Source organism: Strix uralensis, chromosome 4 (assembly GCF_047716275.1).
Source record: "Strix uralensis isolate ZFMK-TIS-50842 chromosome 4, bStrUra1, whole genome shotgun sequence".
Lineage (NCBI taxonomy): Eukaryota > Metazoa > Chordata > Aves > Strigiformes > Strigidae > Strix > Strix uralensis.
This window is the reverse complement of record NC_133975.1, coordinates 82,122,289-82,148,055: the sequence shown is the minus strand read 5'-3', so window position 1 is coordinate 82,148,055 and position 25,767 is coordinate 82,122,289. Positions and strand designations below refer to the sequence as shown.

The 25,767-nt window shown below is 40.9% G+C and overlaps 1 protein-coding gene across 7 annotated transcripts in view; it reads right to left on the bottom strand.

Annotated features, from left to right (window-relative positions):
* Positions 1-25,767, bottom strand: part of WDFY3 (WD repeat and FYVE domain containing 3) — a 185,105-nt gene that overhangs the window by 103,109 nt on the left and 56,229 nt on the right. For all 7 annotated transcript variants that reach the window (XR_012628813.1, XM_074867444.1, XM_074867448.1 and 4 more), the window contains 6 exons: positions 24,409-24,619; positions 18,118-18,241; positions 9,129-9,238; positions 7,964-8,125; positions 5,915-6,107; positions 2,299-2,485 (listed from right to left, as the gene is read on the bottom strand). Coding sequence is in view for 6 of the 7 variants with exons in the window: in XM_074867444.1 (XP_074723545.1) it covers positions 2,299-2,485; positions 5,915-6,107; positions 7,964-8,125; positions 9,129-9,238; positions 18,118-18,241; positions 24,409-24,588 (956 nt within the window). In the remaining variant the exon portion in view is untranslated. The remainder of the gene's footprint in view (positions 1-2,298; positions 2,486-5,914; positions 6,108-7,963; positions 8,126-9,128; positions 9,239-18,117; positions 18,242-24,408; positions 24,620-25,767) is intronic.

Here is a 25,767-nt window from a genome sequence, read left to right as displayed (position 1 = left end):
CTGACTCTGAACCCCAGAACAATCCTCATTTTCCTTTTACCTCACCAAAAATTAAACCACATTTAATTACTTTCTAAGTCTACAGTCTCTATAGATCTCGGGAGGAAGCTGGGGACCACAATCACCTATTCGCTCACACAATATGAGCTATATTTTTCTTCTTGCTGACAAGTGACCATGGGAGCCCTCAGAAGCAGCTCGTTCTGCATCCTCCATCTTCTTCTCAGTCAGATATGTGGCTGAACCTCCTTCAAACAGCCGTTACAGAAGCACTTAGCTCTCCTACTGCCATTCTACTAACCCTCCACACGCCCTACCCTTCCACGTCATCGAGATGAAATTACATACTTTGGTCCTCACGGACCTCCTGCATTATTATTAAGTCACCTTCTCCACATATCCATCTGCATTACCAGCTCCAAAGCCTTTCTTCTCTGCAGCCTGACATCCAGTGTCCAGATTTCATACCCCCACAGGACAGTCGTCTTCACAATAGTGCCACAGAGCTGAACTCTGTAGGTTTGAGCCAAAATATTTCCAGGAAAAACACGTTACTGTTGTTCACCACTGACCAATACATAGGCTTGTCCAAGACGATAATTTTTTGAAAGAAACTATGTTTTGATTTGAAGATCAAATAAACTAAATCTTACAAGAAACAGCAAGAGATACAGTCATCAAAACAACAGTTGTATTTTCAACCATCTTACATCTCTTCTACAATACACTAATCGCTAACAAACACACCACAAGTTGATGTGCACTGTTCACCTTATCCCAGGCGTTTCTGCAAGAATCTTAGCATGTTTTCTAGAGCCACACTGGGAAGAAGTCAGGATAATGTACACTTTTAACCTTTACTGATGTCAACTGAAGAACCCAGGTGCTCTCCTTCTCCAATCCGACATGCAAACCTCTAGTCTTCCTATACCTCTGTCAGGGTTCCCCCACTCTTTGATTTAAAGGATGAGCAAGCTCAGAAGAGACTTTGTTTAAAACACTTGATCTACAGAGGATCATTTTTGTACCTGAAAATGAAATCACTAGTGACAGCATGTTCCCCTCAAATTCTACCTAATTCCAGTTTCTGGAAAAACGCTGGGTTTGAATTACACTGCTTTGGATTAATGGGTTAGTAAATATATTCAAAACCACCATTTATACTACAAGAACAGTAACAATTCCTTAACATGTTTCAGCTTTTGTGACACCAAAGATAATTTATGAATAATTTTAACCGTGATTAAGAATTTCAAATGCTGTCTATGTCTGGCATTCATTTAAAAAAAACAACCAAACAAAAAACCCCAAAACATACTATGTAGTAGAAAATTCATTTCAAATATTTGGGTGCCAAAACCTAGCATCCTAGCACCCAAAATGAATGGCTTGAAACAGGGAGGTAACAACATTAACACTTCTCATTAAGGTCATTACAGCACTGTTCCTGAGCATCTTTGACCTGAGTATACTTCGTAAGGTGTACACTCATAAGACATAATTCCCCAGTTTCTGTCATGGATTTGTAAAAGACATACATATTTCAACAGCTAAGCATGCTTCTTCAGAACTTCATATCCAAACAAAGCAACACAGACTGACCATAAATTTTACACAAATAATGCAGCAGACACTAATTTGCTGACTGAGAAAGAAAAGAATGAAGTTTCTTTCACAGAAAGAAATATAAACATGGATGGATCATACATCCAAGTTTTGCTTGAGCAGGCATTTTCATTACCATGTTTTGTGATGCATTAGCAGGTTAGCAGTACCTTTAATGAAAATTACAAATTAAAAAAACACCAAACATATATAGACTGATTCCCTTCATAACATGAGGGTTCTCTCCAGCACTCTGGTATTAGAGTTTACGTACAAAGATGTCTCTTCAATGCTAAGTAGCATGTCTTCAATACTTAATAGCATGCACCACAATTATGTACATGATTTTTCATTACAAAAGTATGCTAAACCAAAACCAAACCAAACCCCCAAATCAGTCAAAATTTTATTTTCTGAGTTCTTTCTAAATTTTTTGTAATGGTTGTTTTTAGGCAGCTGCTTTCTTAGCACATACAGAAACATTCAGTAATAAACCAGTACCGATGAACAGAAAGTTAAACCATGTAGTTTCATAAAGAGAGAGAAGCACGTAATTTCATGTTTTGGTCCTAATACCTTCATTTCATAAGCACCAATAATCACTTATTTGTTCAAATCTATTCTTTATTAAGAAATCTTTTCAGAAAAATGTTGCAGTGATCTGTCTGCGTTCCTTCAAGCACTTTTGCATACCTGAGGAGGAGGTCACAGAGGAAGTTGTATCCTTGCCATATCCTAAAATCATCCAACAACGTCTGGGATACATCACTGGAGTCTTTGAGAAAACAAGAAAGTCCAGCAAACATCTCAACTATTTCTAGGGGAGAAAGGTCATCAGACTGCTGCATGTTCTGAACACACGTGGACAAACATTCCTTTTCTGAAAAGAATTGCAATTAAGAAATTTAGGATTTTACTGACATTAATCATGGCAAGAAGCATAACTAGTACAAGAATCATAGCAGTCAGATAAGTGTTAGTTAACTATCTCTTATCGCATAACATTTAATATCACAGAGCACTTGAAGACAAGTAGCCTTTGGACCTGAACCCTAACTCCTTTTTGCCAACCCCTTCCTCCCTTTTATAATCTTTACTTGTAAGGAGGAGACTGTAGACAAATACTGTTTTTTCACGTAAAAAGTTTGACCTCATAACTCAGCAGAATAAAAAGACAAATACAGCAACTGTAAATAATTCTAAAACATCTTTTTCTTTTAAAACAAAAAGTTATACAAAGCACCGACTTAAACTGTTACTGATGCTAGGTAAAACCCTACACATAACCCTTTACACCACGTCATATTATTGCTACTCTGGTTAGCATTTCTTTGGCTGGCATATTTGCTTGCCCAATAAATCCTGATCAAGGAGAGACAGCTTCTCTCATTCCGCATACCTCTCACACGCCATCGGTTCACTGGTCAGCTGCAAAAAGCTTTCCCAAATCTGTAGTCAGATTTTAGGTTGCAATCCTGTTTTAAAGATGCTCCCTTCAATTATCTGCTATTTTAACTTCACAGCGTGCACGAGACAAGTGCAAATCTTTCTAGCTAGACTGGTAACAAAATTTCCCAGAGATCAAATCAAAGCACGAGACAAAGGATGCTCCTTTGCATATGATAAAACATGTTAACGTTTTTCCTGAATGTGAGATGAGCCTCTTGACAGACGTTATCTCTTAAGTCAGGTTCATTTTTTTTATCAACAAGCAAGAGGGAATGACAACTTTTAAATATTTTATTTCACTTTTTAAAGAACTTAAAACATGTTTTGATACACCAGCCTCACTCCTTTGTGGATCAAGCCCGTAGAGAAGCGATAGTGGTAGGAGCTGCAATATGTCACATGACACAGTCAAAACTCAACTATTTTCTTTGTTACACTTCATAACATCTTCACATATACATATACACCTTCTACACTCATCGAAAACCCACCAGAAAGCTGTTACAGATGCATGCCAAATACCTATCACCTTTTAAGTCCTATTTAACTGATGACTATTCTGTGCTTCCAAGTGATACTGTACAGTCACATCTTTCTGACTGGAACTGGAAACACACTGCTAGCACAAGAGAGAACACAGACTGAAATTTTCTGTGAAGTATATGGGAGCAGGATGACATATTTCATAAACTCAAAATGGTTTTGTGGAGCCTTGTAACTAATTGCTTTCCAGGGTATGAGGAAGCTGTGGATTTCTTTTTTTCCAGTAGGTGTACACTGCTAAAATGTATGATAATGATGTTAGTTCATTTCAGCAGTTGTTCCAATTTAAAAATTACAAATGCTTTTATGTGATCCTTCAGTCTAAAAGCCTTAAATGTAATATTAGAAACATATATTCTACCAAATTTCCAACCTCAAATCCTATATAACTAAACACCCATTGAGTTTTAAAATAATGCAACATGAGTATTTCATATGCAAAGCTGCTCTCAGGTAATATCCTCTCCAACACTGGTTCTCATCTCTCTTTCCTCTCACAGATTTTTTGTCATGAACTACCTTGGCAGCTGCCCTTGCTAAGCAGACCGCAACCAGTTCCTTGTAAAGTTGCACAGTGAATAAAGTACTTCTTATATTAACTATCAAAATCCATAACCAGCTACAGAAATACCCTTGTGTGCTACAGTTGCCATGCCTGAAACAGTTAGGATGCTATTTGTCTCAAAAAAGGACAGGAGAGAAAATGGAATGATTCTGGCTGCCTCAGTCATGTGGTGGCTCACAGGCTGGATTAAGCCCACAAGATGATTTTATTTTGGCCTTCAGGATACACAAAACCTTCAATCTGTAAGCTGAATGGCAAGGTGGGGAAGCCAAGGGCCCGGCAGAAGAAACACAGGCTGGATGATCAGTCCACCATCTATTCACTCGGCCAACAGGAAAAACATAGGGGCTGCAAACTCATCCAGCAGCGTCCCAAGATCTCTGCACCTGGTTGTGACACAGGCTTTAAGCTTTCTGGGAGTACCAGTACTGAGAGACCGTCTCCTTCGGGCACAGGTGTGGGGGTCTCAGCCAAATGCAGGAGAGTCTCCCCGGGCCAGGCCCTAGAGGCAACATCCTTGGGTTGGGGACCCCGCAGGGAAGCTGGGCCGGACCACAGGGAAGGAAGCCAGTCGGCTGTCCCATCACTCAGCACCTGGAGGTTTGCACTCAAATGTTTCTGTGCCCACACACCATGGTCCCTCGAGTATTTCCTAGCACCTGTATCACAAAGGTTTTGCTGTTATCAGAGCATGCCACCCCCAGTGTCCTGGATAATGGAGAGCACATGGCAAATCAGTGGTGGGTATAACAGTCTCACCCAGCCTCTTCCCACAAAAACAAGATCACAGAATCACAGAATCATTTCGGTTGGAAAAGACCTTGAAGATCCTCCAGTCCAACCATGAACCTCACACTGACCGTTCCCAACTCCACCAGATCCCTCAGCGCTGGGTCAACCCGACTCAGCAACCCCTCCAGGGATGGGGACTCCACCCCTGCCCTGGGCAGCCCATTCCAACGCCCAACAACCCCTTCTGCAAAGAAATACTTCCTAAGAGCCAGTCTAACCCTGCCCTGGCGCAGCTTGAGGCCATTCCCTCCTGTCCTGGCGCTTGTTCCTTGGGTCAAGAGACTCATTCCCATGAAGATGTCAGGGAGAAAGAATCTTCTGCCAGCTTACCCAAATTAGCTCTCCCTGGTTTGTGTAATGCACTACTACTTACTACTTACACAGGGAAGCAGCTTTCATGGGCTTCTAACAGCTCAAACTGCATCAGCAGAACACACGGAGCTGGTTTCTCTTCCTGCGGCTTCCTCGGATGGCTCTAAACTTTTACTGTCAGCTTGAGCAGTACCCAGACAAGCAGCTGTAAACAGGGCACTGCTAGCTTGCCTCGCACCTCTACAAGGGGCCAGTTTAAATGCAGAACTGAAAACAACTAACTCCCATTAAGAATTATGCTCACAGCAAAAATGACAAACTTCTGCATCTTTCCAGTGAGTATTTTTCAATAGAGGCAGTTACTGAAGTTACCAAAAGCCTTTCCTTTTGCTCATCATAAACTGTACACCAAAACACGAGGGGATACTCTATCCCCCAATGTTAAATTGAAATGTGGATGAGGCAGACTCAGGACAAAACACAAGCGCTCTGAAATTTTACCTGTATGTAAACACTTTCACATGCAAACAAAAAGCCAGCCTGGAAGCTTTCCCTGATCTATTATTTTCATGCCTATTTCCTAACTAAGAAAACTATGAAAGAAGAACAGAATAAAACCAATAAATAATATTGGATAAAGACACGTACCATGAATGTATTTGACTACGTTGACACTAAGGCCATGACGCGATATGGTCATCAGTACTTCCCCTGCACTCTTCCTCCAAGGCAGGTTATAGGGAGGGCACCATGAGGTTATTGCACTGAATAGAAGCTGGAGATCATCCTTTTGAGCCAGTTCTTCCGCCGGGGACACAAAACTGCACAATTTTACTAGGATCTGAAATAATAAGTCATTAAACATCTAGCGTTAATACCCTGATCATTGCTATTTTTGCCTAGACTTAGTAAAAGGCAAAACAGTCTTGCATTTAGCATAGACATTAAAAAAAGTAACACGCTGTTTTCCCTTTGTGGGTTGTTTCTGTAATTTGAAGATAAAGTTATTCAACACATGGTTATTTCAAGTCTCAGTTCAGTTTGAAATGACTAGCAAAAGATTAGCAGCAGAGTTTAAGTCTCTTAGGCTGACACAGCATACTTGTATGGAAACCAGGTTATTCCATTCCTGAAGAATCTGCTAGTTACCTAATTTACAGGTCTAAATGCTGCAGTAGGGCAGAGGGTCTGCCAAGCAAACCGTTATATCTCTTCCTAATGCAGGAAGAAGGCTATCAATGGGGTGTTGGCAGAGCAGCATCCATAACATCTTGGCCAAATGAAAACAGTGTGGCAGGAAAGGCTACAGCAACATATATGGATAACTGGCACCTGGATCTGAATTTTCAGGTTACCATAAGCAAGACAAAATGCAGCCATGCAACCAAAGTTACTACATTGCACTCCCTTTTCTGGATGTCCGTTTTGTGTCTTGTACAGGAAAAGCCGACGCTGCCTCTCAGAAAATTGGAGGAAAACTTTGCAAGGCTGCGTCCGGAAGAGGAGATTTGGAAGCTATCTGAAATCTCACTCATTCCAGACAGCTCATTTGAGAGCACCACTTCATGGCTCTTGAAGAGGGACAGAAGAGAGTTGAGCAGTAGTATATTGGGGAGGACCCTATGTGGTAACATTGATAATTTATTAACTCTGCTGACTGAAACACAGCAAAGCAATTTCTAAAACATAGCTCAGAACACATCATGATTTCTGCTCTGGAAGACAGCCAGTAGTATTAAGAAGAACATACCCATTTGCCTCTTTTTTTTTTTTTTTTTTTTTTAAATACTACTGGCTGTCTTCCAGAGCAGAAATCATGATGTGTTCTGAGCTATGCCCTGTTACTGGGCAGACACTGGGGCTAATTGTGGAAATAAGGTTAATCTTTATTTCTGTGGTGCAGGTACCAAAATGTCTCTCAAATGTTACACTTACAAATCTTAGCACTGCCTTCAAATCCCTGAAGGATGTGATTGCTGCTAGACCCATATGGTTTTGCATACATGGCTACAATAACCCTACAGAGAGATGCATCCAATTTGCACGTGGAAACTGGCAGTATGACCACTGATCCTTTCTAACAGTAACTGTCAGCTCCTTCTAAAAGTTTCATCAGGAGAACGTATGGGAATTTCTTTGCAAGATCTCCAACTGAAACTTCAGAAAGCAGGAGCAAATCAGTTGGAGTCCCTGGTGTCCCTAGGAATTCTGGGGGATAATTGTAATAGTAACTGCAAGCTCAGATGGTTCCCATATTTAAATTATTAGTTTCCATATTCATGGTTTATTTCCATAATTAAAGGGAAAATAGCGTATGCTAAGTTAACTCATAGATTATTATCAATACTAATGGTTTTTACTATGTCTACTTGAATCAGTAATGGTCAAAGATACCAAAGACTAGGACCAGTTAGATTAAAACAGAGTAACAGTCAACATGTTGCTCCTTTTAAGCAGCTGCATGGAGCAGTTGCATGCATTTTTGTGGAGGAGATATTTGCCAAGGACAAAAACCACAGGGAGAGTGGAAATTTAACCTCAACTGTGCTTGCAGGACAATCCGTCTTACTCTGAGCCATCAGTTTGTGAAGAATCAAGAAAGAGCAAAACCTGGTTCAAGTGAGAAGTTTCTGGACTTTTCTCACATGAAGCATTTCCATTTCTCTGGAATTCCATGACCTATTTTACCTTTCTTACCTGTACAAAGACTTTCTGTAGTAGCGCTCGGCGCTCTGCGAGAGGTAGTTCATTCTGTGCTCCTCCAACTACCTCAGGCACATGTGGAAGGTCAAAAAACAGATACAGACATTTAACAAGTGTGGAAGGCACCGACATTGTAGTCATGCAGTCCACAGTTTTCTGAGGAAAAAGAAAACAGAGCAAAAACACAGTTCAGCATATTACTATATGCAAAAAGTCACGCTCCTATAACGCAGCTGACTCAAATGCTGGTTCTTGGTGAGGTGTCCACACAGCAGTACAGATTCACCATCTATTCTTGAACGCCTACCTAAACAGTAGCCTTAAAAATGGGATCATAATTTATTTACATGACAACAGCTTTTAACAGCCACAGTTCGGAGCAGTCACTGCACGAGACAGAAACAAAAACTGACAGTCTCTGCCAACAGCTTACAAGTTAATTACAAGACCTTCAGCCAAGCCCTCATTAGCTATCTATTCTTTGTAGCAGTAGAAATGGGAGTGGGAAGAGGGCTTTTCAATTTATGCTCTCACTTGGCAAGAAGGTATAAGCAGGCATGAGGAGCAAGGTAGTAAAAACAAGAAAGCATCAGTGGGAAGAAAAGGCAAACTGGGTGGAGGGTGGTGACATACTAAACAGAGAGAAGATGATGTGCTGAATTCTAAAGGCAGATTAGAGCAAAAAGAGCAAACCACGCAGCTGTCCAGAGATCAGCTCTCTGATGGAGGGCAGCATCAAAAGCAGAGGCAGTAAAGATTCCCGATACCACCCGCTCATCACTGCAGCTGCTGTTGCCCTCCTTGAATGGGGAGCCCAAGTTCAAAGCCTGAGTGATTTAGGTGCTGTACGTGACATGCATCTCACGGGGCACTGAGCAGCAGCATGCGAGAGAGGCCTTTGGGGAACAGTAAAATTTGTGTGTGTAATTCAAAAGAACATTACAAATTAAAGTTACAAAACAATGATTTTTTTAGGCAACTGAAACCACAAGGAGCTAAAGCAGAAGTTCTGTGGCAGTATAACAAAAAAAAGATCTTAACATATAAAGCAGAATACAGTTACAACATCCTTTAGTAAACATTCACGCAGTTCATTATTTTATTGCTTTTGTCTCTCCCACCCCACAATGTATTTTTAGACTTGCTGTTAAAGACTAACCTGTCCTGATGAAGCTAGTAAATTGATTGTGGTGAGCAGCATCCAACCTCTACTTGCTTCTTCACTTTGATTGACCTCCAGAAACTGGACTATGGCACGACTTGCAGCCTCTGTAGGGGGGGGCAGTTAAAAAAATGCACTAAGAATTCAGTCTGATAGTCTGCAGAAGGGAACATGTCCCCTCAGCAGTCCCGAGCGCTGAGCATGAATTCACCTCTGCAGCACCACTTGCAAAAAAGGACTAGGCTTAGGCCTACACTCCCCAGACACAAATTCCAGTCTTCCACATGTACTTGGCTTTAACACGCTTTAGCAAGGCTGCAAAAAGTACATTTTTAGGTCATGCATCACCCTTTAAACCAGCACACAGACTTCAGTAACATGCAGCAACTTTTGCTTGAGTATTTTTGCTTTATCAAATACAACATACTCTTCTCCAGAGACATGAAGACACCATCACTTAGTGCTCTCAGCAGGAAAAGCTGATATTCAGTTTATTTAAAAAAAAAAAGCCCACTGCACACTGCAACAGTACAGAGGATAATGGGAAAAGATCGGAGGGAAGGAGAGGTGCAGAAAGACAAAAGGAACAAAAAACAGGAACAAAAAGTAAAATTAAGACTAAAATCAGCAACTACTACATCCCCATCCTACATTTTTTGGAAAATGAAAACGCTAACAACTTATGGCTAATTCTTATGACTACTTCTGGGATCAGATGCTCTTGTGTATCAGTCAGAGCCAAAGATAAATATTCAGACTAGTAAACAAGTTATCAGCCTCAACAAGTAAATCAACAGAAAATGCAATCCTATTTCACTGCTGTCTGAATACACACTTATGTTAAGAAACCTATAATACCAGTCATGATGACTGCCCATTACCCCTAAGGGAAACCTATAACCATTTTTCATTAGTAACTGCATATCAGTCATCTTCAGTGCTTTTAGTGTCAACTAGGACAGAAAAGGAAGGTGCCTAATACTGCTTAAAAAAGGAACTAATGGAGGAATAAGTCAGCAACTGAGGAAAAATCCAATCTTGGTTTGTTTGCTTCATCTGCTGTCAAGATTCCCCAGCACATACCTGTGAAGGAGTTTGTTCTAAAGTAAACACATTTTATATGGCAAAGTACTTATCAAACTTCTAGCACTGACTACACTGAAAAGATAATTTTCTGGAGCACCAGCCTGTAAGCAGAGCTGGACTAGTAAACCTGCAAAGTAGATGATTCTAGAAGATGTCTACAGTAGTTTGCTTTACACTCCTACCATTAACTTTTCCCAAGAGATACTACCACCATACAGAGTCAAAGCCATCAGCCACTGGCGAATCCACGTAACAGAAGTCAAGAAACACTTTTATCAACAGGAAGACAACTGATAGATGAAGTGATTGCCCCCTTCTGCATAACACTCGTTAGATCACACACGGAATGCTGCATCCAGTTTCCATCCCAACGCAATACAAGGAAGACAATTATCAACAGGAATCACAGAATCATATGGGTTGGAAAAGCCCTTGAAGCTCCTCCAGTCCAACCATGAACCTCACACTGACCGTTCTCAACTCCACCAGATCCCTCAGCGCTGGCTCAACCCAACTCGTCAACCCCTCCAGGGATGGGGACTCCACCCCTGCCCTGGAGCTCAGCTGAAGGCCACCAAGATGTTTGCGGGTTGGAGCAGCAACCCTGTGAGAGGCTGAGGAACCAGGGCTTGCTCAGCTGGGAGAGGGGACAGCCTCAGGGGCACCCAGTAGCAGCCTCAGCGCCCGTGGTGGGGGGAGCTATCACTGGACTCTTTGCAGCACGGCATGGCGGGAGGACGAGAGACAACAGGCTTAAATCAAGAGAGGTTCAGACTGCATATATGGAGAAATTTCCTCCCATCCTAAGGACAGAGATGCACTGAAATGGGGCCCAGAGGGGCTGTGCTGTCTCCAGTCTTGGAGGTCTTCAAGACACAACAGGATCAGCTGGTTTGGCTGTGAGCAGGAGGTCAGACAAGAGACCTCTCCTATTCTACAATTTTCTCTCATACTGAAAAAGGTCTATTCGATATCTCACTCGTTACCCATGGATTGCACGTCACCCATGGATTTCACATCACCCATGCTGGTGTCAGTTTCACTCCCTTCCAGTACAAGGAGGATGTATTTTTCTCTAAAGCCCAGAAACACTTTTATAGTCATAATCCTAGAAAAAATATAAAGAAAGAGGGAGATATTTAAGGTCAAAACCCGGATTTGGTTCATTTGTGCAATGGCTATTTTACTATGTTTTTGTTTTGCAGCCTTATTCCCGTAACAGGTTTTTGTTCAAATCACTGGCTTTCCCAATTCCGGTGCTGAAGTAAGGAGAAGCACCTACCAAATCCCTGCATGAGACTGACCAAGATAAAACAAAGCTTGAAATACCAAGGTGAAAGGTAAGGCAATTTTTAAAAGTCACACAAACAGAGACATACCACAACTCCCCAGCATGCTGACCTGAAGTACCTGGTGGGCACTTTCGTCTTCCAAAACCATTGACTGGATGGTTGGGTGTATGAGCAGACCATTTTAGAAAGCACAGCAGCCTTGCCACAGCCACAGATCCTACGCTAGAGGCACACACAAAATGCCAGAATTCCCGGAAAAAGCCCCTTTCCTAAATTCTGAGTGCCAAGCATGTCTAAAGCACACGCCGTTTCCACAGTGCCTCACCAGCCCAGCATTAGGTGCAATTTAATAGGCCTGTTCCCCTTGTCTTTGACCACAGAGCTGGGCAATCAGTCTCTGACTGTAAGCAGGTATGACTGGTACCAAACAGGCTGTGCGCAGACTCCTTCAGGCATAGTCTCCAAAAGCCACCTATGGAACTTGGGCTCTTTTAAGTCGTCTTTGAAAGTGAGACTCAGGGGTTAAGCAGATGCTCCTGAAAAAGTTGTCATGCTGCTGGCATCCTAAATGGCATAGCAGTTGAACACTATAAATAACAGTTTCAAAACTGTCAGTCTTAATTAAGCACTACCTAAAACACAGACAGCATTTTAAGTGCAGGAAGAAGTTCTCCTGTCATCTGCTCTGAGCAAATTTGATAGGACTATCATTTAAGATTAATTTCTATCATCAGCACTAATCTTAATTTATTTCTTGTACCTTTCCCCTGGTTTTGAAGTGCTCAAGTCATCTTTTTAATATAACATCCTCTACGTGCCCCACCCAGATGTCCTTAGCCCTTCAGCTTCTGCAGAACAAACCATAAAATCTAGGATTGGGATATGCTAGCTAGTAAAACAGCAGAAGAGCAGAGAGGAAAACCTATAAAATATTATGTAAGTATTTATATCTTGACAACTGTGCAAGCACGTACGCATAAATATCACCACGATTATGTGGTTACATGTAGTCAGATTTTTCAGCATGGATTCAGTACGTATGGGATAGAGCCTTGGTAGAATAAAACACCAGAATTTGCCTCATACGTAAGAGATGCCATGGGTGCTTTGCATCCTGGACTTCAGAAAAGCAGCAGATGGAGAGCAATGGAATTAGACCCATTTGGATTGCTAGCAAAAAGCAGCACTGCATTACAAACAACGTTATTGCCTATAGCAACAGCACTAAGGACTAATTCAGTATGTGAAGCTTTCAGTTAGATGCTCTAGTACGATGAACAGCATATAATAATGTCATCAGGCTTTTGTATAGTTTCTTCTTATCCTAGAGTGGAGTATTAGTGAAAAAATATCTGTGCATACGCCCAAGGGGGAGGTGGGCAGAGTGGGAGATATGGGTGGGTGCCCCAGGGGGGTGCTGGGGAGCAAGTTGAAGTCAGGCACCCCTTTTCTAATCAAGCCTTCAAGAAGTCTCTAGTACTTCTCATGGGAAATGCCTGGAAACACAGTCAGATACTTAAGAGTTAATATGAATCGTTCCAACTGCCTAGATAGTGAGAGAGAAGTATCAGCCCAAACGAAAACTGGGATGGCAAAAAGTCTTCTTTCAATCATCAGGAACAGTGCAGTGCTGTCGTCACAAGCCACAGATATGAAGTAGCTGATGCCTTTGTAGTGTGCAGAAACGGAGAGCTGCTCATCCAAAGATAAACTCAACTGTGCCAGCATTTAGCCTCACTAACCCAGCTGAAAAAAAAGAAAAACGGGCTTTCTAGGATCTCTTGGAAGGGCACTACATTGCACTACACTTGCCTTGCATAAGATCTGGTAAAGAGCATCAAAACTAAATTGAAGGTTAATGAAAAGTAACAAGATATAGTAGTCGTTGATCAGAACCGCCTCCTGATGAGTAGCTGATAGGACACTGCTTCCCTTTCAGAGCATTTTCAGTAAATTCAAAACAGAATCACCTCGCAAAGCAAAGTCACCCACAGGACAGGAAAAACACATACGTGTAATGAAAAAAACAAGACATGTGTAGTCACAGCATGTAAGATCATTTCCAACAATACTCTTTTTCTCAACAGAAGAAGTTAACTAACGTACCAAAAAAGTCTGAAAGGAGTCCCTAAGTCCACTTATTTTAGCAAGAAAGATCCTCAACTCCTCCAAGAGTAGACACCACAAAGTAACACTATCAGGAAAACTTCAGACTACAGTATGGGAGGAACCTGAAAGGCTACTTAGTAGTAGAAGATAAGAAGCTTCCTTTAACTGCCATCAGTAACTTATACAAAATGTGAGATAACAAATAACACTAACTCTTGTGTATTTAAGACAAACATAAAATTAGTTCTGCTGATGAGACAGAGGTAAACTGCAGTAAAAATGAACAATAAAAACAGAGTCTGCAGACCAATGGAATTTTAAAAAGAATAAAAGTAGTCATTGTCAGAGGCCAAATACAAACCACTTATGTGGTTTTCTGCAATGGTTAAACATTATGATGATGAATGTTTATCAATTTGGTCTCCCAAAGTGGTTTGAAGATGAGATAATGATAGTCTTTTAGCAGATCTGTTAAAGAAATGCCTGAAGAGATTAAAAGAATTTTCACTGGTGAAACAGTTTGAATAAATCGGTGAAATTAAGAGGGAGAGAAAGAAAGCGGGGGGGAAAAAACCAAAAAACTCAGCCAAACAAAAAAAATGTGTAAAACCAAATCATCACAACATTCAGAGGTTATAAACAGTAACTGAAAACGTTGGTTTTGGAGGTAGAAGTGATTAGCTGAACAGTCTAGAGGTATGGTAAAATAAATTTGGCATTAAATAGTACATAATGAGACAAATACATACAGAGACCGTGGCAAATATGGAATGAAACGACTGAAATCAATGAAGCAAGACACAACTAAATTGATTTTAAAAGGTGCATAAAACAGTGATGTACACAGACTATTACACATGAGATCATAAAAAAAAAAAATCCCCAATTTTGAAACTGACCTTGAAAGGAGGTTAAAATACTCCAGCCCTGTGATGAACTGTTTTTCTTTCTCATTCTTCAACTTTCTATGCTTCTGAAGAGTTTTCACGGATTTTCCCCACAACCCCTTATTCATATTCTGACTGGGGAAGGCCCTTCCACATTGCAGGATTTTCCATCACTAAGGGAATCATTCTGAACCTCCATGTGATATCAAATGTTTATATATTCTCATACATTAAATAACAGGAGCTGTCAGTATGTCATTTGGTGTGCTTGAGGTGCAGACAATGTAAGTTAGAAGCCAACTTCAGTAAACATGGAATAATCACTACAAGATATAAGGTTTCCACACCCTCAACTGCTGAAAATATGAAAAGCTGCTAAGAGTGAAAGAGAACGGTGTACTCTGTACTTGCCCTGTTTCTTGCTTTCTGTTTGTTAGTGAGCACCGTCAGGAACCCACCCCTCAGTTACGTGGGTTCACAGTTTGATGAGGGGAGGCCAGCTTTATGCACTTACCTTTAAGTTTGCAACGTGAACCTATTTCTCATGTATGAGGTACAGGTACTTACTGAAATAATAAACCAAAAGGCCCCAGGCTATTCAGCTCATGACACCTGTGGCACGGAGAGAGAAGCTCTCCTGCCTACCTGCACACCAGCCACCTCCACGGAGGGGACTTTGGGGACCACACTCCACCATCTGCCAGCCCGGCTAGACACCCTGAAACAATACCCAAGTCCTGCTGGCCGTACCAGAGGAATTGTCTGAACTAACCTACCCTGCTGTAAGCTTATCTTTGCAGTGGGTCAAAATTATGATGATGTGCCAAACACTCTAGGACAAGCAGTGGAAATATTTGCAAAATCACGGAGGAAAGAGTTGCATCCAGCATATGTGTTTTGAAAAATGAAATAAAAGTGTTGCTTCCCCTCCAGCAGCAATAGCCAACGTAGCCATTAGTAGCCAGATTTATTCCACCAAGATTCCAGCTCTCCCTGTCCCTTAAGAAGTCTTTTTCAGCCCTGAGCCAGATGCACTTGCTCCCAAAGAAAGGTTTATTTCAGAATTGAAACTACGCTTGAAATAGATGCTTGAACATATAGTTTAGCATAGTACCACCAAAACTTTTTGATCAATTCAGACACAAAACTGGATTTATTTGTGGAAAATTTGGCAGCTACAAATCTCAGATGTATACAGCTATCTCAACCACAGCCCTACCACCTTCAAAAACAGAATAGATACAGCAGCAAACCATGCACTAATCCTCACAGATACGGCTATTGCTGTCACCTGCAAACTGTCACTGTTGTACAGCAAAGAGTGAGACATACAAGATAATTTAACTCGATCGTAACTGCTTCATTTTTCTTACTCCAAGGTTACATCCATACTAGAGAAATAAGTTGAAACTGTAGTTGAACATGTAACTACAACGGCAACGTTCAGAGACTACTTAAGATAGGGCACTGGCACAGCTACTACTGAATCATTAAATGCTGTTCTAGAGTAGTAGAAAACTACTACAATCTGCCAAGAATAACTGAGATATGCCTCCACGACGGCAGGCATTACTCACATAGCTATTAGCATAAATATTCAAAGGCCTGATGAAAAAAATTGCCCTGTGCTCCATTATGAGATGGGGAGCGGAGAGAACCAGCCAAAAAATCCCAACACACCAACAGGTAAGATTTAATCATATCACATTCCCAACTCTAAAATACTGCCAATGCATTTGTCTCTTATAGGTAGAAAGCAAGTTCTTGTAGAATTTCTTGCCTTTCGTTAACTATCTACAGTTGACTTTTGATAACATTTGTACAGAAAGCTTGTCTCTAACACAAGCTCAGCAATTTTGTTGACATTACACCATCAGGAATCTGTGCTGAACATTACCAGAGACACTTCCTGCATATAGTTGTTACTGAACTTTTTCACTTTTAAAAACATGCTAGGGGATATAATTATCTGTTAATAGCTATTAAGATAATGCTGTATCTTTTTGTTTGGTACACAAAAAGAATGGAAGTTTTTTTAAAAAAAAAGCAAGAACCTTCACAATCCATAGACACCATATTATACCTTTAATATAAAGTATATTCTAAAAAGCCAAAAATTTCCATTATTGTTTTCAGTATTGCAGGAAACGTGTATCTAGCTCAAACAAAGAAGTCTGCAAACTGTAAGTTTTAACAGCTTGTTAATTGGTCATTCTTGGAGAGCAAACTGCAACGTCCTGGTCCCACCAAGAGTCACAATGCAACTGCAGAACATGGACCTATCAGGCCTTCTTACATGAGGTCTGAAAAGTAATAGTAATCTTGGTAACTGAGGAAAAATGACTGTTTTAATAAAGACATTGGTACTTGTTACATTAAAGCTTAGAAAGTACCAAACTGTCTTTTAAGTCATTGTGGTTAAGCTTCCAAGTGGAGTAGAAAACAAGAAAACCCCAAAACCCACCAACAACAAAAAAATCTGTCTCTGACTTGTGAGGTTTCAGGGATGACAACTGGATGATCTCGGAGCAACAAGCAGAGGTATGGCTTAAGTAATAAACACACAAAAATGGCCATTCTTAGCAGAATCCAACTGACTAGCAGGCATAACAGATGTTCCCCATAAAAAAGGTCAAATGAGCACCACCATTCTGCCAGCACGGCTGTTGGACATTCATTTCCCCTAAATAACCAAAGAAAAGACGTTTTGCGCCTGTTTACCCATAGGGAACAGGTTTTGTCTATGATATCTGTTTAGCCATCTGGAATGTTTCTCTGTTAGTCACTCTACTTAAAATGGAAAGAAATTGTAATTGGCACAGTTTGTGACTCCTGACTTCATGCGTAATAATTTGCACAGCCTTTTCCAGCCTGCTATTTCCTTATTTACCACTAAATCCAAACTGAGAAGCCAGTAGAGATCTTAAAATTATCTAGTAAACAAAAACTTGATACTTCTCAGAAGTGCTCCTCTACAGAAGAGGAAATCAAAGAGGAAAGCTAATGAAACATGCCTTCTTGGTACATTGTTCTCAGTTATGCAAATCCCAATATGTGATCAGCTTCTGACACATCCAGGGTTCAACAGAACCAAATCTCACCCTGACATTTAATAAACAGAGCAAAAGAGGGGTCCACTAACGTTTTTCTAGAGCTAGCGGTGTTGTTCCGAATGTGGGACTTGCTGTACTTTCACACCTTATTAGCTTCCAGGCCAACAGCTAATCTAAAATGCATGTTTTTGGAATGTTAACATATCCAAGGGACAAAACACACCACCAACACTCGCCTCAGGCAAGATAGAGCAGCTGTGCACATGCATGTTTTTGGTCTCCTTCTACTAGCAGGTGATGCAACTTAGCTCACTCCTCTCTCTTTGATGTGTTCTCAATTTGTGGAATTCAGTTTTCTCCATAACCCGGAGAGGAAAACTCTAGCCTCCTCCTCCTCTCTCTCTCAGCCCAAAGAAAGGTAAGGCCACACATTTTTGCTGTGAAGACTTCAATTTCTGAGCCTGCACAGCTGCTCTGGATGGTAGCTCATAGTATTCTGACTGATCTGAAATTCACGATGCACATCTCACAAAGCCCAAGCTTGTGCCCCATGCAATACCTGTGGACTTATTCGATGCTCTCCGTCGAATTTCAGTCACCATCAGTCGTGACACTTGAGTAGTAAACTGCAGGAGGTCAGAAAATTTTTCTGTCATTGTACTTGGAGGAGCATTTCCAAACACCTAAAACAAGAGAAAAACGGATGCATCAAAAAGTAATTCAGCTTACAAGGATCACTACGAACTACCACCTTCCTTTGCAAAGAAGGAGTATTACTATGGAGATTACACGTTTTTGTTTTCCTGCTGCAGTATTCATCACTGTACTGGTTTTCACAACGCATGCTCTAAGATATATTCATAGCTGAAATTAAGTCATCGTTCAGGGAGGCAGGATGTGACAAATGAAGAGGAAAATGGAAATCGCAAGTTTTCTTGCAAGATGAAAACCCCACAGAGCCCCGAAAGACTGAGATTGCACATAATGGGGTAAAGACGAGATACCAGAGCAAGTTCTCTAACAAGAGTTCTGCTTTTAGGACCGACTCCTTTACTATCTGCTGCACCTAAACATCCCACAGGGGTGAACAGCACGTACAGAACGATGTGTGTAAAATCTAGAAGGGACTAGGAAGTAGAACTGCCCTGTTAAACCTTCCCTCGATAAACTGACGATACCAGGAAGCCTTCCACGTTGCTCGCATTCCAAGGCCTTACTCTCCTCTCTTGAGATCCTCCTGAACACAACAGCAGTAGTTACTAGGGATTTTTTTTTTTCATAAATTGTCACTTAAGCATTAATTTGGTTATTAAATCGTTTACTGAAACACATTTAACAGGGAGAAATGCATTAACTCTGCAGTATTGCACTAAACTATAGAACGTGACATTATCTCAAAATGGATTAGCTAGTTATTGAGGCAATCTACTTTTCATTCAAGACTGCACATAAAAACGAATCTCCATCCACACTTCTGATACAAACCTTGCAGTAAAACGGTCACAGTAAAACCACAATGTTCATTATCAAATAAAGCATGCAATCCAAATTCTGGTATCATCACTTGTGTCAGTGCTGAAAAAACAGAATAGCCTGCTAAACACCTGAAGTCTCAATACCTCTCTGCTCACTTACATTTTTCTCCCTCCCAGCTAACCTCCAGGAGTTTTCACCGATGAGCCAGGAAGCATAAAAGATTACAGTACTTTTCTAACAGAACTTTAGTTCAACATGTTATATTCACCTCTCAGAAAGAGGACACGATCTACAGCAGTACAACTGATTTGGACTCAACAGCTGCTTCACCCTCGTCTTCTTTCCCTGGGTGACCCAGTTACACCATTACAGGTGGGCTGCTGACATACTTGACTGAGGTAACTCTTACATCCAGGGACACCCAGCGAAATCTACAATATTACAGCCAACAAGGATGCAATATAATTGCGGTACCAACATACCTCAGAACCCCAAATTTACTGAAGAAAACTTAAAAGGCAGGAGACAGAATAACCTTTGTCTAAGTTTGACTTCTTACTCCCCTTAGTATCAATTGCTCTGGCACATTACAGAACAGTCAAAAATATTTTTCCTGTCTACTCGCATTGCAAAGTCATGATGAAACAGAGCCAGAAATACCAACGTTGAAATTGAACACTCAGTTTCCTTACAACAAAAATATTTTTCACCAAAAACACTTAAGCATTTCTCATACAGAAAGCAAACACCAGCCCAGACATTAAAGGCAGACAACTTTTTTCAACAGACCAAGAAAAACGCCCCTCATTTGGATTACAGAGTACGCAACACTCCCAGTACTGACAATCCAAATTTCTCCAAACCTTTTACAAGACCTCCTTTTGCAGTTATCTCCATCAGCACCCAGTTCATCGAGAGCCTTTAACTTCCACAAAGCTGTAAGAAGGGAAGAGGGCCTCGAGGCTTGAGTGTTCACTGATATAACCTAAGCAAGATTCTCTAGACTAGAATGCACGTTGGCAGAGCATCTTGCCATCATTAACTGTTTAAAGTTCTCTCACTCAGACCAAGGGAAGAGGAAAAAAATCTAATAGCCCTGGTACCTGTCCTGAGCTTGCCTAGAGTTTTCAGCAGATCCCATGAAATGCAGAGAGCTCGCAGTTACAGTAAAAGGTTGACTGAGGTGAACTGGTTTTCAATTAGTTACCCCATAACCAAGTTTGCACTACGTAGAACAAAGCACCTGCATTGGATATTGATATACTCTTTGATTAATGGTGGAAGCAAAAAACAGGAATAGGATATGAAACATTTTACCAGTAAATCATCTTTTTAATAAGGAAAAGCAAGGCTCCTTCAAGAAAATGTAAACAATGTACCACTTATTCAAAACCAGCCTCTTCATCATTCCATGCACTTTCTCACATACTGCAAAAGCATTACTACTGCGCTGGTAGAGCGATGCTTCTGCGAACGCACTGAACTCTGAAAGGAGCCTTTTGAGTACTCTTCCAGAGGGCCAATCTTTTGTTAATTATGCACCGATTTAGCTTTTCATTACTATGTGATTCATCATTTCATAAGCCTCCCTGAACAATGAGGAAACAGAAATGGTCTGTAAACCCAGTTGTTACCAGAACTAGCAAGATGTTTAAACTACAGCGTGTTTGAGACGTGCTGTATCTATAAAACCAAAGTTAAGAATGCTTTAGCTCTTCTGGATTTACTGATTAATAAACCTCAAAATGTCAGGAAGAAAATGGAACTGCATTTCACACAAAACTTTGAATACCTCTGAAGAGAAGAAAAAAACAATCAAAACCCCAAAACTCATACACAGTTAAGCAAGAAAGCCTTGAAAGAGCTCCTGGATACTCTGGTTATTTAACTGGCTGCCTGTTGCTGGCCACTTGGACGCCCATGGGAAACAGACTTACCTTCCTCACTCTACATCTGTGCGTTCGGTAAAAATCATGCTTCTTCCAGAACTATTTCCTGGATTTCTCTCTCTCTCACACACACACACTCCCAGCTTCCAGCCAAACATATGCAGCTTCCACTTCCAAAAGCTCACAACTCTGTACCAGAGACATTCTGAAGTACACATCGAGGCGTGGTACAGAAGTCTTGATCTGAGCTCCATAATTTATTTGGGGTTTTCTCCTAACACAGACATCCCAATCTTGCAACAGATAATGCTTCCACGGTACACCATTATGGACTTTGCTTAAGGCAGTAACACAAAAAGTACTCAATCTCACTTAAACCTGTTCAATACAGATAACTACGTAAAGTAACTGAGGGATTCAGAGTCTGAATCTGAATCAAGTTATTAACTGATAGCTTAAAACCTTTGCAGCTAAGGACTATGTTTGAGAAACGAGGACATTTTTAAAAAGGGACTTCTAGCAATGTTTTAGCGTTTCCTGTCAGTAAAAGTAGCTCTCAGAGGAAAGTCATCTCAGCATTTCGAGTGAACCAAGATCTACCATATCTCTCACTGAAAATCTCATATAAGGCTCTTCGGAAAATGAAATATTTCTCCTGCTCTATTTTTTTATTCCAATCAATGTCAGAGTTTGTCTTACTCTGACTCGCAGAGTTACCAAGCTAGCCGGATGGCTCCAAAATAAGCTGTACAACAGACAGTTGATACTCCGGAAGACACAAAACTAGGTAAGCCAAGGAAGCCACAGAAAACTCATATTATGTAAGCCCCAAAAGAAGAAGGTGGCATTGATCAGGAACCTAAAAAGGTAAACTGTGGAAGCAGAAAGAAACAGACGACATCACAACTGCTCAGCCTCTTGAACGCAGGAAGAACACATTTATATGAAATGCAAGGAAAAAAATCCCCCTGTAATAGGGTCAGATGAGACCTGATTGACCAAGAGAAATTAGCTTTGTTTGTGCTACACTAACAGTTCATTGACGACTGATAATCATTATCAGGGACTGCAAGAAAGGAAGCGAAAGGGCACAAACAATACATGCTTCCTACAATGTGCCAGACTAAAAGTCAATTTTACAGAGGCTGGAAACTGAAGTGACAACATCCAGCAACAGCCTGTATTTGTGGCAAGAAGGACAACTCCAAGAAGGTCACAGATTAAAAACTGCCAGAGTTTGAGAATACTGATGTGAAAACCAAACAAGGAAACAAGAGGAAAGAGGAAGAGACACAACCACAGGTAGGATCCAAAAGCAAAACATTCGGCCAGCACAGAAGAATACATGTCTTCAGTATCACATTCACCTCAGTAAAGAACAGAACAAAAGAATCGCTAGGATTTAAGGAAGGGGGAAGAGCCCATCCACAAAATTAGATGGACTCTGTAAAGAACAGAAAAGAGACATGGGGACCCTGGGGAAGGAAAAACCTATGATAAGGGAAAAACTGGAATCTAGAAGAAAAGAGTAGCCAACATGTATTTGTACAGATGGAAAGCGCAGAAACCATCAATCTTTTCACAAAATCTAAATGGTACCTGAGACTAGTTAGGCAAGAGCTGATTTTGACAGAGTAAGAAGAAAACTTGAGACTATTGATTCATTTTTCAGAATGCTTCAGTACACGAGCTGAATGAAGGACAATGAGAGAGAAAAAACGGTGCAAAGACATAAGGCAACTACAACTAAGCTTCAACATAGTCAAGTGGAGGGACAGAGAATTAGGACAAAGGCAAACTGTGTAAAGGAGAAAAAAAAAAATGTGTTAAGAAAGGGGGAAAAGAGAAAAGGGAAAAACCACAAATAAATTTAATTTTTTTTTCATCTCTGAAGTCTAATCGAAGTATTTCTTTAGACTGCTCTACAGATATAGGACATGCATTGCTGAACTAGTTTTTCTTAAATCCAGTTACATCACCAGTTGCCATTTCCATAGATACAACACTACTGCAAGTAACTACCACAAGGGCTAGGAAAAAACTTCTTCTCCACCCGCAGATTACAACTAAGTGCTGAAGCAGCTACAATGGGTACGTTCCCTTTCTCAGAAGCATCAGCCACCTGTAACCACCAGAGGGAGATTTCTAAGCATAACTGCATCAAAATAATCTTCACGGGCTCAAGCCAAGATTAAGATTCCATTGTGCTAATTTGTAAAAACAAATTAAGAAAGTCCATAACTGAAGGGCATACAATCCAAGCAGATAAATTAAAGAGGAAGCAGATGAACAGAGCTTACTTCTCCCAAACTCACACAACAGGTTACCAGTAGAACTAGGAGTACGACCTAGGGCAACAGCACGTTTAGGGGATCTATCCACTAAAGCATGCTACCTAGTAGACTTAAAATCCTATTAATACTATGCCTACTAGACTAGGATTAATTTTTCTACACAGCATGTAAGGAGTTCAATATCTAACACCATCATAAGCCACACTTTAAACAAAACATCAATCTAAACAAAGAGAAAGCCGAGTTGATTTTCCTATCAACTTCTTGCATTTTAGTTTTTGGACTATTCCAGTTCTCCATGGTAGCATATACAAGCACAAATCCCCATCACCCAAGAAGAGCTTCAGGAGCAAGGGTTCAGGTCATAGCAGGAAAAAAAAAAAAAAAAAGGAAAGCTAGATCTGTACCTACTGCTCTTTCAAGACCCGAAAACTACCATCAAACTTATTATTCACAGTGAAGTGGCAGAATAACTGAGTGACACAGGACATCAGGAGGATTTAGCTCCTATTAATTCCAGTGACAGCCATAACAGTCCTGGCTTCAAACAAAATCTCAGTGCCTGAGCACAAGGGAGTGGTGAAATATGAACAGCACTGTACGAGTGGCTATTAAATCTTCCCTACAGATTGCTTGTTCAAAATCCCCCTTGTCCAAGAAGAGGCATTCAGACTCAATACATAGGGAAAGGCCTACAAGGGTGATGAGAATACAGAGAAGTTCTCACAAGAGGAGATTAAAATTGTTCAGCTCGTGTAGCCTAGCAAAACCAACTCTGTCAGGAGATATTATGATTGTTATCTCTAAATATGCATCACTACAATAAATGTGAAGAAGGGAGAAGAGTTATTTAGACTCAAGGACGCTGCTGTCACACAAACATGTGGGTATAAACTTACTACAAGTAAGTTTAGGTTGGAAATCGGATGACTCTGTAATAACAGCAAGCTCTGCAGAAAATCTCTGTGACTGTCTACATGCAACTATGGACCTGTACTTCAGAAAAAGCGGTAATAGAAGGAAATCTCTAATGGTTTATCCACTAACATGACGCTATGCAAGGAGAAGGGGAAAACTGAAGGGATGCCAACAGAAGTAAAGCTCTCGTGCTAGAATCAAAGGCCTTGGGAATACAAAATATGAGCAGACAATTCAAATAAAAAAACATCTCTTGCAGATTCTCTAGCTTACCCTGTTAAACACTGGCAACATCATGTAAAGTTTTTCTTCTTGTTCTTTCTGGGTCATGTGCCGTGGAGGATGACAGAGCTCTGTGAAGAGGCGACGCAGATGCATCAAGCCCAGCGCGTTATCCTGGGGACTACACTCCTCCTGCCGGGGCCGGCCCATGATCCTCTTCACCATATTCATCTTGACTGACTTCTGGAAGCTCCCTTGTATCCTGTTCAGAAAGGATAATGAACTTACTGAGTACAAGAGATTGAGGCATTAGTCCATCAAAGCCTTTCAATATATAGCACCCTCTCTCACAGTAAGTACCACACTGCAGTTAAGAGCATCAGCTAATTTTATATGCTAGGCATTGATCAGTACGTGCCCTGAGGATTTAAAGCCAACAACGGGAACCAGGAAAACACCCGATACTCTTCTGCACAAAGCACAACTGACCAGGCTTTGAATACCACAAAACACTTTGGTACCTTTTATTAGATGATTTTTATGATTCTTTGGTGCTCATTCCACAGAATTTACAGAGTGTTATCTACCTAATGCAAAGTATTCTCAAAACTCTCTCAGATACTGGCTTTATCATACAGAGGCATGCTTAAATTTTTTCCTGACTTTCCTGTGGCAAATAGACAAGGCTACCCAATGGAGCTATTGCTCATCTCACACCTCAGCTGTCGGGTCTGCAGAACATCACCTCAGGCTTCTCCCTCCTGAAGCACAAGAAACTTGTTTTAGAATCGTAGAATAGTTTGGGTTGGAATGGACCTTTAAAAATCATCTTTTCCAGCAGCTGTCAGAGTGGCTGAAGTCCCCTAGCAGAATCAAAGCGTGCAAGCATGATGCCTCCTGTAGTTGAAGTAAGAACACTTCACCAACATCCTCCCTTTGATACATGGTCTGTAGTAAACACCAGCCACGAGGTTTCCTTTGTTGGCTTGGTCTCTAATTTTCACTCATAAGCTCTTGACCTGTGCATTGCTATTTCAAGAAAAGCACTGTGCAATCAATTCATTTTTTAATGTGGCATCTTTCCTTCCCTGCTTGTTCCCCCTGAGCAGTTTTTAGTCATCAACTGCAGCGCTCCAATCCTGTGATTCATCCCACCAAGTTTCAGTGGTAGCAGTCAGATGACAGCTTTCCAGCTCCTCCTGGTTGTTGTTACCCACGCTGCTTGCATTGGGATAGAAGCATGTCAGTTTGACTGTCAACTCTTATCTTTTTGGAGAGTTGGGGCACATTCATTACTGCTCTGCTAGGTTCACTCATCCACCCTCTTGCGAGTACACAAGCTTTAGATCCCATCCCTCAAGGTCATTAGTTTAAAGTGTGATTCACTAAGTCAACCCATTCGTCAGCAAA